The sequence below is a fragment of the Lagopus muta genome, chromosome 3, assembly GCF_023343835.1.
Source record: "Lagopus muta isolate bLagMut1 chromosome 3, bLagMut1 primary, whole genome shotgun sequence".
Lineage (NCBI taxonomy): Eukaryota > Metazoa > Chordata > Aves > Galliformes > Phasianidae > Lagopus > Lagopus muta.
Window position 1 is genome coordinate 33,989,624 of NC_064435.1, and position 13,206 is coordinate 34,002,829.

The window sequence follows — 13,206 nt, forward strand, 5'->3', positions numbered from 1 at the left end:
AGTTTCCTAAATCTGAATCCAAGAAATCCAATAGCGCATATGGCTGCACAGAAGACCAGAAAGCATGATATTACTAGGTCTTCAGCCAGCTCTGAAGCCCCAAGGTAGGAGAAAATGAAAGAAGACAATATAAAACAAGAGGTCTTCTTCAGAAGAAGCCAACCTAAGAGGAAAGCAAACCTGGGTAACTCTATGGGATTATTTTAATTAACAAAAAAAAAAAAAAAAAAAAAAAAAAAAAAAGAGAAGGAAGCTTCACGTCAAGGTTTAGATGACAGTAACTGCTAAAAATGAAGATGCTTGAAACAACTCTTCAACCAAACACATGCCAAGAAGGTCAGCCTATCTGGTTCCACTGGTAATTCAGCAAAGAAGAATATTAAACCTTTAGACAGGTACAGGAGGAGGTAACACTACAAACTTAGACAGATCAAATCAACAAGGCAGTAGGAGGTGGTTCTCAATGACCATCAGGAACAGAGAGCAGAGGCCTAGCCTGCCCATTTGCCTTTGTATTTATTCACCCATGGTGCTGCTTCCATTGATTCACTGCACTTTTAAAAGTGATTTTCCATTAATATTCTGATGTGGGCAGGGTGAGCTTTATTGAGATTAATCCGTCCTAATTGGATCACACAGTGATCTTATCACACAGGCTTCCAGAAATGTAACAACAACAGGAAGAATTCCGTTTTCATCTAAACTGTGCAAGAAAACACATTTAGATATGAAGTTCAGAAGCCTTCAAGGATAAATTCCTTCGTTACTTAAATTTTTAGCAGGAAGAAAAGTCACACAAAGCAAATATAAAGTTCAATAGGCATATGTTTAGAAGAGCCTGTAATTTGGATTTTATGTCTGACAGTTAGAATCTCTCACAATCCTGAATATGACCTGGCTGGGAAGAACTGTAGCACTCAGTACAAAAGAGGTATCATGCCAGTAAGCAACAGTTTGTTCAAAATCACAAGGAAAAATACCTACCCACACTAGTTCCTGCTCTTTACTCAACTATGACTAAACTTTGGTTTAGTCACTGGTTTGAGGATTGCTGCAATACTCATCTAAGATAGCTTCCTGTATGCTGCAACAGACCAAGTCTCAAATAAAGACATTGACAAAACAAGAAACAAGATAATAACTTGCCAGGATCAAAATTATCTCCAAATATTCTTTTAGCTGGAATCTTCAGGTTCATAGTGGGAAATTGCTTCTTTAGCTGGAAATATAACACATAAAATGAAACCACGCTTAGACTTTTGCTGTGATTTTTACCATCAAAATCATAATTATAGAATCACAGAATGGATTGGGTTGGAAGGGACATTAAAGATGATCTAGTTACAACCTACCTGCTATGGGCAGGGCTGGCACCCACCAGATCAGGCTGCCCAGGGCCCTATCCAACTTGGCCTTGAAAGCCTCCAGGGATGGGACATTCACAGCTCCTCTGAGCAGCCTGTTCTGGTGCCTCACCATCCTCTGAGTACAAAGTTTCCTCCTAATTATGTAGTCCAATTAACTCATCTCTTCTAGTTTTAAACCGTTCTCTCTTGTCCTGTCTCTATCAGACAATGTAAAAAGTTTGTTTCTCTCCCCTCTATAAGCTCCCCTCAAGTGCTGGAAGGCTACAACGTGGTCCTCTCAGAGCCTTCTCTTCTCCATACTGAACGAGCCCAGTTCCCAACCTTTCTTCATAAGAGAGGTGCTCCAGCCCTCTGATCATCTTAGTGGCCCTCCTCTGGACCTGATCCAACAGCTCAACATCTTTCCTGTGTTGGGAAATTCAGGCCTGGACATAGTACTCTAGATGGAGCCTCTCAAGGGCAGAGTAGAGGGGGGATAATCACCTCCCTTGCTCTGCTAACCAGCAAACAGTTGGCCTTCCAGGCTGCACACTGCTGGATCAAGTCCAGCTTTTTGTCCACCAGGATCCCAAGTCCTTGAAAGGGCTATCTCAAGGGGTTCTTCTTTCAGTCCAATTATGTATACAGGATTGCCCAGACAAGCGTCACACCTCACACTTGGCCTTGTTGAATTTCACTATGTTCTCAAAGGCCCACTTTCGAAGACGGCCCTGGTCTCTCTGGATGGAATCTCTTCTTTCCGTCGTGTCAAACTGCACCACTCTGCTTGAATCAGCAAATTTGCTGAGGGTACATTCGATCTCACTGTCTATGCCATTGATAAAGATGCTGAACAGTACTGGTTCCAAAACAGACCCTGAAGGACAGCACTTACCACTGGCCCTCACCTGGACATAAAGCATCAGCTACAATCCTTTGGCTGTGACCATCCTACCAATTGCATATACAAATACACGCTTTGCTTGCTTTGACAATTGGTTAATTGGAAATTTCCCTCGCAACATAATGATCCTTGGCAAAGGAGCCAATTTTGAGTTTAAAAGTCAAACAAATCAAAGTAAAACAAAAAACAAACAAAAAAAACCCCACCATTTTCTTTAAACAGGCTCCTAAAGTTATTGAATGTTGACTCAAACTCCTCAGTGAGGGCATTAGCTGAACAGTTAGCACTGGAAACAAGTGTTACTCTGTGTTATCCTGGCACAACGCCATAAAACCCGCCTTTTCTTACCGTATTGTAGAGTTTATCAAACTCTGCATACCGTCTGAAGACAAACCACTCATTTCTGCCAACTGAGACCAACACTTTGTAAACCTACAATAACATAAATACACGTTAACGTCAACAGCAAAGTTTCAGAAAACCTCCCACATTTAATCCCTGGGTGAAAATAAGGCCAGCTTGTTAAACTCATTGTGTAAACACACTGGCTGAGCTATGTATTTCTTACAGTAGTCACAAACACCAATCATCAATGCAAAGGATTAGGAGAGCAAGAAAGTCTGGCTGTTTTCAGAAACGACTTTTGCTTACCTGCGCCCTGAAAGAGAAAAAAGCTAATATCAAATATCAAGGAAGTAAAGCATTCCAACACTGCAGATTGCCTTCATTGAAATTTGGGGAGAAAGTGCACACGGATGACAGGTATAAAGAGAACAATTCCTCCCAACATCTTGAATGCATATTATAATTAGGATTCTTGCAGACGGTTGGGAATCTGGACAATACTATATTCAACTGAAAGCTTTCTATGATTCTATGAGTTCTTTAAAGTAAAAAAACCGTTGCTGTTGTTGAAATGCAGTTCAGGTTACATGATACAGGTCTGGGGTCAAGGGACGAGTAGCTGGAACCTGACGCAAAATTCAAATCCCATGACATCAGAGGACTCTAGTAACCAGGCAAACTGTGGATCCCTGGATTCATACACCTACTTGACAGCTGGATCTCCTATCCCTTTCCCTCTTATGCAAGCAGTTCATCTTCCATCCCCATCTTCTTGTGTTTCCAGAAAGAGCCCACCTTTTCTTCAAGGAAAAGAGGGACATAGCAAGGAAACAAGTGCAGCAGGCTGCTAATTCCTCACCTAGAAAACTGGGCTGATACCCTGGTGGCCTCCTTCCCTTCTGTTCTGTATCAACAGTTAACCCATGTTTTCATACCTCTGGGCTCTACTACTACTACCAGCTACACTTATCCTGACTGCTTCTAGAAAGGCAAGAGGGGAAGAAGAAAAAAAAACAACAAAAAACAACAGCCACCACCCATCCAGAGTTGCTCAGAGAATAACATTTTCAAACTAACTAAATTAAGCCTAAAGCAAAACTTGTTTTAAACAGCTCCTAGAAAATGGAGAAGATCCATCCAAGCCCTGCAATCTGTGGATAAGTAATACTTTAAAAAAAAATAAAAATAAAAAAAATTCTAAAAAAACCCACAAGACTAAACAAAACTCCTGAAAACATCACCATCACAACCATCATTGCAAACTGTCTTCTCAGATCCAGACTGGACAACACCCAGCTATTTCTCAATATGATTTCCTCATGGAAGAAATCATTGAAATCAAAAGGCTTCAATTCTGTTTTGGTAGCTTACACTGCTAGACTGAATATGCAATTTGTATTAAAAATATGTACAATGGTAGGATATACATCTTTCACTTTCAAGAAAGGAAGCATTGGGAAAGTATGCAAACTAACTGTAGTTAAAAAAAAAAGACGACAGCCTCCATGAAGCTGTACCTTATTACATGTTATTGAAAACTGAGAAGTTTCTCAGATTATATCAGAAAAATTATGATTTCTGAGCGAGTCTGTGTTATGGCTGGAGGAGACAACAGAAGAGGTCAGGAAATACAATTAAGCCTTAGCCATTTAATAACACAAGGATAAAAGCAAAAGAAAGCAGGCCACTATAAAGGACAGAATAGCAGTTAACATGGCCTATGTGCGGCCCAAAATATGTATTTTGCCACTTCCCAAAAAAAAAAAAAAAAAAAGTGAATGTTGAATCTTCAGGAAAAATGGCATGACAGTGAACCAGAATGAATATAAAAGAAGCTGGTTACCAGAAATTAAGTGAAAACAGAAAAACTTCATAACCTGAACATCAAAAAAAAAGGAAACATGAAATTACTAGGTCCCTTCCCCACTTCACACCCCAAAGGTAATAAACATATCAAATACAGGTAGTATTTATCAAAAAACAAAGTGAACGTTCAATTGGTTATGCAGATGCTCAGTAAGAACCAAGAGCTCATTTCCAAAGACAAAACTGAGAAGTTTGACTTATTTATCTGAATAAGGATTCTACAGAGACATGATTGTTTCTGAAAATGCTTCAGTTAGCTAGACAACGCTCATACTTGCATCCTTTCTGAGCCAACATGAAGCCAACCACAGGGAGGTTTGAGCTACAATTTATCACTTCTATTCAGATCAGCAAGATTCTGGAATAGCCTTTTAATAGAAGCAGCAATGATACATACTGTAATCAGTGAAGTGGTAAAGTTTATACAAAGTAGTCACTCAAAGTCTTTCCTAGCCTTTGTCACTTAACATTTTCTTTCACCCTCAGGCTTTTTTCCTCCTCAGGGAATTCGTGCAGACATTGCCATGAGAAGCAGTCAACTATGACCTAGCACAAAGTTGCTCAGAACTAAGTGTTCCCCCCACCCCTCTCACTCCCGTTCAAAAGCAGACCTGACAGGCTCCAGTCATTACAACACAGCTACAAAAAAGGAGGTAAAAGTGAAAGCACTGACAGACATGCTCTGGAATTCAGTGTTCCTACCACAAAGTTTAGCATGACCCTCACTTCTGTCATCAAATCCTACAACACACAAGGCAGTAGTCAAAAGCTTGGTTGCTGAAAGCAGCCCTGTCACACTGCTCATTATTCCTTGATGCAGAAAGCAGAAAATGCCAAGACAAGGCACCTCCACACAGCACAAGCTGAGCTGGATTTTTTTTTCCTCCTCCTCCCTACACCCAATTTCTGATGTTTCCTACTATTGCTGGTAGCACTTTCCAAAGGGCATGCCCAGATAAAGTACCTTTGAGCTAAGGCTGTCACAAAGATATTTAGGTAAAGTGACATGGAAATCTAAATATCAGCATGTTCCACGGCCGTACCACACTGAGACTTTTTAACAGGACTGTCAGTGCTGAGGCAATAAAACAAACTTGTTTTGCTCAAGTTTCAGCTTTGATTTTTATTTGCTCATTTGAGTTTCACACACATTCAAACTATTAGTAATGTTCTCTTGTTCCTTTTACCAGCACATTTATGCCTCAAATTACACTGACATACTTGAAGATTGAATATCATTCTTCTCTGAGGAAAAGGGGGAGGAGGAGGTCAAGGAAGACAAATAATTAAGTAAATCTTTGTTTTGTTATATTCAGGCAGCAGTTGAGTCTAAGTGTATTTACACTCCACTTCTGAAGAGTGACTAATTCAGAGAGAGGGAAGCTTAGAGGAAGTTGCACAAGAGCAATGAAACAGTTTGAGCTTTTTAAATGAAGGATTATTATGCTGTCTTTGTATACAAACACACACAAGTGCACAAAACTTTGTTTTTCAATCTGCAAGAATCTCCCCACAGGATGGGAAGACTATTTCCAGAAAGAAGGTTAAACTGGGAGACCAAAAAAGAAAGGGAGGGGAACGACAAGGGGTGGAAATGAGAACAGGATAGGAAAAAACTCATAAGCATTACAATCGGAAAACAGGAAGGAAGACTGAGAATTGGTCTTTCAAAAATGGGATGGTTTATGATTTTTTTTTCCTTTTACACACAAAATATCAAAATGTGATACCTACAAAAAATGGCAGTTTCATAAACATATTTTATTCCTTTACAAAAGGAATGTTTTTGTCAAAAATAAATCACAAAGAATGCCAAATTTTCATTTGATTTGGCACTGAAATGTTATACTCACATCTGAAAACTTCCCTATTTTATAAGAGAAAACATTGCTATTTGGGGTGGGTGGAGGGGGAGTATCAGAAATTTGCAAAGTCAAATTGTTTTTGCAGAAAGCAGTTAAGCACTGTAAAACATTCACAGCTTCTCACACTGGACTATGGCCAGTACTCACAAGAGCAAGCGAACAGATTTCTGTAAACCTGTTCAAAATAGAAACAAGCTCGCTGTTGAAAACAAGTAACACTTCCAAGCAGTAATAACCTACACATTCGCCTACAATGCTTAAACTCACATACTTACAGTAAACCTCTTTTTCTTCTCTCTGTGTTCATCAGAGCTGGGAATGCTAACACTTGGGCAGCTTTCTTTGAGATCCATTGTATGCGTTCTTCCAGCAAATTCGTGACAGTACTGTGCTTGGGGTGTTGCAATCAGAAGGTATCTTCAACGGTACTGATCTAAGATATGCAACTCTTCTTGAGTGAATTCCATCATGTAACCTTAAAGTGAACATAAAAAAGAAAATCAAGTCCAGGAACACTTGGCTCCAAGTGCTAAAACCTGTGTGACAACAACTTTTCCTCACAGGACATACACTTTACTATGCATGTATGCAGACACGCGCAAGATTTTGCAAGTTTTCATGCCTTTGGTCCTTTGTCATTTCACTGAAATCATTTGTGTTCTCTGAGGACTTGAGTGCAACACAAAAGCCTCCTTTATGCATTCTGGAATTAGATTTGGGGTCCACTTGAAGGAATAAAGACAGAACCAAGTGAAATAACAACTAGGTATCAGCTGAGAAAAGCCACTGACATTACGTTCAGAAGGGCTTCTTTCAAGACTACGTATTTTCAACTGCATGAGGCTGTACCAGAAGGCATTTCAGATTTGCCAGAATGTACTGAGTGGATTTAATTATCACATCAGGGATCAAAGATGACATTAGAAAATTGTTTCATGTGAATTTCAGAGGGCACACCTGGCACAGCCTGCGTTTAGCAGAGCAGTAAGGCGCCCGTTCCCATCAGCAAAGCAGTTCACTTCCTTACAGAACTCAAGAAGGGCAAAAGACCAGAGCATTCAGTGCTAACTGGATGTTCCCCTACAGAGAGAGGAATACTCTGCCCACCTGGCAGTGAGCACAAGCCAATTGCTTACCAGGCCACACGTCAAGTGACAGGAACTTCAGGAGTGCTGGAGAACACCACTGAAATACCTACAGCCCCTGTTCAGGCCTGCGCAGCCATCTGAAGTGTGTTGTCAGCGAGCGAGCGTGGCTCAGCTTCTAGAGCACTGCGTGTCAGAGCTACAAACGTGACACAAGTTTGGGGTTGGTTTTTTTTTTTTCTTTTTTTTCTTAGTAAGAGGCTACTGTTCTCTTCAAAACACCCAGAGGAAAAAGGAGCGCCCAGTTCAACATTTAACTCCCTGTTTTCTTAAAACAGTGAGGTATTAAAGTGGACTGTATTTCACACCATAAACTTTCAAAAGCACAAGCTAATTTGAGGTAATTCTGCTATTAGAGAGACACCCATATTTATGTTGGCAAGAAGGCTGAAGCCCCTGGAATTCAATGAAAAGACATCCTCGATACCCTGCTAATCACAGTCAGTCGACTACTTTCTTGTTCTCAGAAGCCAGAACATCTCCCTGAGTCAAACTTTCACATTATCATCCCTCCTGTAGTAATTTAAAATTAAGTAATTTTGAAAGTTCAGTCTGATGACTTTAAACAAAAAGGAGCGTTTGAAACTACTGTAATCACAGCTGAGTCACAGACCATCCATACTGCAACACAACCAGAGAATGACTTTTTGTTACATCTGTAGTCAGTTCAAGTGTTCTGTTCTTCACTGATCTGGCAACTATAGAGCTGAGTTTTTCTCCTTCCCCTTTTTATTGGGCTACAGCACGGTTACTGACCTAAAGTTTCAACTTGGTTTCTCCATTCCTTTGGCAAGCCACTGTTAAAACCCTTATTACAACAAGGTACAGTTCCCTTTTCACACTAGAACTTCCTTAAGACTATCCTACACCCATTTCCCCACACTATTTTTAAGATCTAAAGGTTAACTGTACTCTTCTCCACCAGGTCCTCTAAAATAGGGAATGGGTGCTGCTTTCAGTCAGCATTTTGCTAAGCTTACACTTTTACTAAACACTTATGTCAATCTTCAGCCACTTCAGATACAGCTCAAGGAACCTCCTTCCTGCTCATCACATAAAGAAAACAGCAAAGCTTTAACAAGAATGAAGAGTTCCCTGACTAATATCATTCAATGTCTTTGTCCTCTTGTAAACCCACATTCATTCCTAACACGCATGCATTCACTCTCACAATACAGGCTGCACCTCTCTGATCCCTTTCACCTTTGATTCCTGGTGCCACAGTTCCACCACTACACAAGTATTACTAAGGATTAGAAGCTGTAGCACAAAGAACATTACTTAGCAGATTGAGCTGTATTCCAGATCAGAAGCTCAAAGTTCTAGGGGAAACAAAAGGAGGAAGTGTCACTCACATTAATTCAGGAAGAGTTTATTCATCTTGCGGGGGAGAAAAAAAATAAATCATCTGACAAGTTGAAACTGCAGTGTTCGAGTCTCTTTCTTTAAGCTACCTGGAAGGACCCCAGCTGGGATTCTTTTCCTCCCCTGAGGAATCTCCTCTGAGTTGTGCCTGGGTCACCAAAGCTACATGGAATTGCCAAGGCTGGAATAAATGCAATAATGGTTAGGCCATTACAGTCCAGAATACCAGAGCTTTCTTTAAATTCTATTTGTTGTGAGCACACTAGCTCTGAAGAACTCGTCAGAACTGCAGGTCTGCCTGCAGAACTAGGGACAGATTTACCTTAGCCTTCTCCATGCTGAATTTTTAGTAGTAGGTAAAACCAGTAGTGGCGTGATAACTACATGAAAGTCACAAGGAGCAAAGAGACAGCATTCTCACACACAACTCCAAAAGCACAAACTGCAGTGTCTTGAAGGTTGTCAAATAGGGGAAAATGTAAGACACTGTCAGGTGAGAAGTCTCTGCCTCTGCTTACAGCTTTTCTGCAGCTAGAATAAGCAAACCCTGCCTCTGCTGGCAACAAGCAGAAAGGAGGAGAAGCTTTCTAAAAAAACAAAGAACAGCCTGTAAAAGAAATACCCTAAAATCATACTTGGGCACTAGATAAAGAGCATGCAGATCATGCAGGACGTGAACACCAAAATCAATGCTGTTAAAAACAACTGTGATGAGCTAGAACCATCAAGTCACTGCAGTATTGAGGTCTGAAACACAGGAAGGCACAGACAGATAGACAAGGGAAGAGCAGAAGTCACGCATTCTCCTGGCAAAATTTCAAGCCTAACCAAGCTCCATGTCCATTCTCTCCACTGTGGCTGTCCAGCAGCAAGCTTTATTTTCACTGTTTCCTGTAGGAAGCCGCAACAATGCCAAATTTCAAGCTGACTCTTGTCTCTGTTGAAGCAAGAGCGTGGCAATAGCAGAACTGACTCAATACGAACGTATATAGCTCTAGACACACAAATGAAGAATTTTCTGAATGCCTCACAAAAAACCGCTTTGTGCAACCTCATTACAGTTACATGCAACAAGCAAACACCGAGGAGTCTGTGACATACAGCAACTTCCTCTCAACTCCATTCTATGTAAGATAGGCTCCAAACATATCATAAAACATTTCTGAAGTTTAATCAGACTGTTTTCTTTTCATAAATGAGAATAACCTGAAGATTATATCAGTGCAAAACCAAAGACCCTCTCCCTCCAAGCTCATGACTCAGCCTCTACCACAATTAGGTTAGGAAGCACTCGTTGCTTTCATAGCTGTAGTCAAATTGCCCTAAATGCTTCTGACTAAAGCTGGAATAAAACAACTATTATATTCACTCCAAGTAATAGAAGGAAAGCAGAGACAACAGTCAAAAAGACCAAAAGCCAGTCTTTCTGCAAGCATAATTGGAAGACTCACCAGGATCCATACCCCACCTACCAAAACAGAACAGGTCTTTCCCCTACACACTAATAATCCACCTGCAAAAAGTTACTCTAGGACTGAGTCACAAGTAAAACCAGCTGCAGAAAGTCCCACCTGAGTGCAACTCCAGCCACAGAACAAACTTAAGGGAAACAGAACAATGACACAGGAGAGAGTCCTACTATTTGCTATAAACATTACTTGATCTCCTCTTAGAGAGCACCATCTCCAGCACACTTTTCATCACTTCACAGCCTTCTCCCCAAACCCCCTGATATATCACAGGACATAACAGATATTTTGAGAAAGCCAACTTGTTCTCTGCTCTTTATGATGAAAAGGAGTGACCCAACCATTCACCACCAGGAAATGAGATACAAGCTATCCACAATCCACTGCAGAATCACAGGGAGGAAAGACAGGGACTGTAGGAGTCACAAAAGATTCAAAAGCAAAACACAGACCACTGTTCTTCTCTAAGGAGAGATGGATGCCTAGAAGCTGTTGAAGAATCTAGTTCTGAAGGAAACAGGCTACACACAGGCTACTCTTTCACATACCACACACATACCATTTTGGTATGAAAACATTAGATACCAGCACAGACCTCCAGAAAGCAGAAGTGATGAAAAAGAAGAACACTAACCAAAACATTCTGTCCAATCCCTGTCTTATCTTCAAGCCCTCTTTTAAATCAGCCATTGGTATGAAGGAAAGAAAGGCTGATCACTGTTTACGCACCCACCACCTACCTTGCTTGTTAAAAATCCTCAGTAGCACCAGCGTGAAGAGCAAACCACTACTCCACAGCCACTTGGGCAAAGTCCAATTCTACCTGCTATTCTTTTCTACAAGTAGAAAGAAGCAGTGAACTGAAAACTGAACCAAGGGATTGAAAGCAGTAACTTCTTTCTTCAGTCTCTACTACTTCCCACCTCCCTGCTGCAGTAAAGAACAACCCTTCTCTCTAGCCCACCTCCCAGAATAAGCACCAGTAAGTTAACAGACATACCTTACACATACAAATACATATTTATATTTACCTTTATAAATATACAGTGATTGATACATAAAATACACATTCTACATAGAAAATAGTATCTGTATGCATTCCTGTTTATTACATAACAGAATGCAGATTCTTTGCTGTGGTAAGCAATACCTGAGTAATAAAATGGGTCTAAGCACAACTGCCACCAATAAAAGATGGCTTCTAATCTACACATGGGTATATACTAATTCAATCTTTAGCCTGTGTCTACAGTTTGCAGAAAGGTCACAGCATCTCAGATGGTGACTGACTTACAGCAGGAGCAGCCCAAGCAAGACCCAAGCTTGCATTGCACATGCTACCTGCACATTTTTGGCATGCTTCCTCAGCCTTCCTACACACCGGGTCCAATTACAGCTAAGGGCAGATGCCTAAGGACAGTGCAGAGCAGAAGGTGCAGCTGCAGCACCACGAGCTGCTTCCCAGAAGTCTGGCACACACCGATACCAGCCGCTTGCAACTTGTTCGGTTCTACGTAAGAGGGCAGTCAGGCTTCAGTAAACACACAGCAAATAATCCCAGCCTTACGTCGCCCCTTTCACAGCAGATTAAGCTGGAGAAACCCAAATTTCAGTTCCAGATGTACTGCCCTCTGTTGGGTTTTTTTTTCTTGTTTTTCCATGACCTTGAACAGAAGTCCCCAGCTGTTCTCATTTTGCTACATGAATAGATCCGGATTCACCTCTGTTTAAGATTTATGTTGTTACTGTGCATTCAGCACAGAGAAAATTACTGGAGTTCACATAATAAATTTGGCAAAACATCCACACAACAGAGTGTATCAGGATTTACAGAATAATGAATGAAACAAACCCGAGCCATGGTTCTGAGCAGAGCTCACAACTGCCCAGAATCATGCAGCTGTGGGATGGGGAAAAGGCAACAGTTTAAGCCGCGGAATATTGAAAGACAACAGAGAAAGAGCTTTTAGCACTACCTAAATTACACAGCCAGTTCACCACCATTGATTCCTCATGCTGTGAGTGCAACTACCCCCGGCAATTTGCACCCTTCTTGCAAGAACAGTTTACACACTCCTACAAGTAAACACACACACTGACCCCATGCGTTCTGGAACCGCACAGAGCATTAAGGTGCTCTAATTGTGTGAATGCACAGACTCACAGCACACTGGTTTATGCATGTATAACAGAGCTCGGTGCAGTAATGTCAGATGTGGTGAGGCTGTAATTTACAATCAAAGGGGGAAATTAAGGTTGGAAAACAATTTTAAGGCAATTCATCATCACCCCATAACCATAGCGGATGCTTCAGCCTTGAAGTGTAACAATGGTAAAACAACACTGCTCGTGAAGTTCAACATATTTATTTCTTACCCAAACAACCACCTCTAAATGTCTTCAGAGGAATAAAGGGGGCTGCTCCCTACCTTTCAGTAATTGGAAATGCCACGCACGGAGTCTGCCCTGACAACATTAACAGGGAACTTTCCAAAATGCCTTCCAAAAGCTCGGAACATTTTTTCCTGAACTCTCAAGTGTCTTTGGGAAAGCACTCCTCCTCATACACCTCCCCTCTTTGTAATTAGTTGGTATTGCAGTCATTAGAGACATTGATGTGCAGGTTTGCACTTGAAAAAGAAAAAAAGCTTACATCAGAACTACATTTAAACTTCTAGACTGAAAAACCACAAGAGCAACTGCAAGGATACCTTGTCTTTTTAATGTATTAAAAGAATGAAGGAATGAAATACCAGCAGTCTTACGGAGTCAGGCTCATCCCTGAGCGAGGCTGTGAGCACACGAAGGGCGTTATTCAGCAGCAGCCCTGCGATACTCACAGGATCCCTCAGGACCCGTTAGCGGGACAGAAGCGAAGCAGCTCAGTATTTCTAAGAGCTG

At 41.1% G+C, this 13,206-nt stretch overlaps 1 protein-coding gene across 4 annotated transcripts in view; it reads right to left on the bottom strand.

The window, feature by feature from the left end:
- Nucleotides 1-13,206, bottom strand: part of SGK3 (serum/glucocorticoid regulated kinase family member 3) — a 55,631-nt gene that overhangs the window by 19,666 nt on the left and 22,759 nt on the right. For 3 of the 4 annotated variants that reach the window (XM_048939210.1, XM_048939212.1, XM_048939209.1), the window contains 3 exons: nt 6,602-6,801; nt 2,599-2,682; nt 1,147-1,219 (listed from right to left, as the gene is read on the bottom strand). In XM_048939210.1, coding sequence (XP_048795167.1) covers nt 1,147-1,219; nt 2,599-2,682; nt 6,602-6,679 — 235 coding nt within the window. In that variant the 5' untranslated portion in view covers nt 6,680-6,801. Of the gene's footprint in view, nt 1-1,146; nt 1,220-2,598; nt 2,683-6,601; nt 6,802-11,045; nt 11,130-13,206 lie in introns of those variants that run through there. The other variant, XM_048939213.1, reaches the window with a different exon arrangement.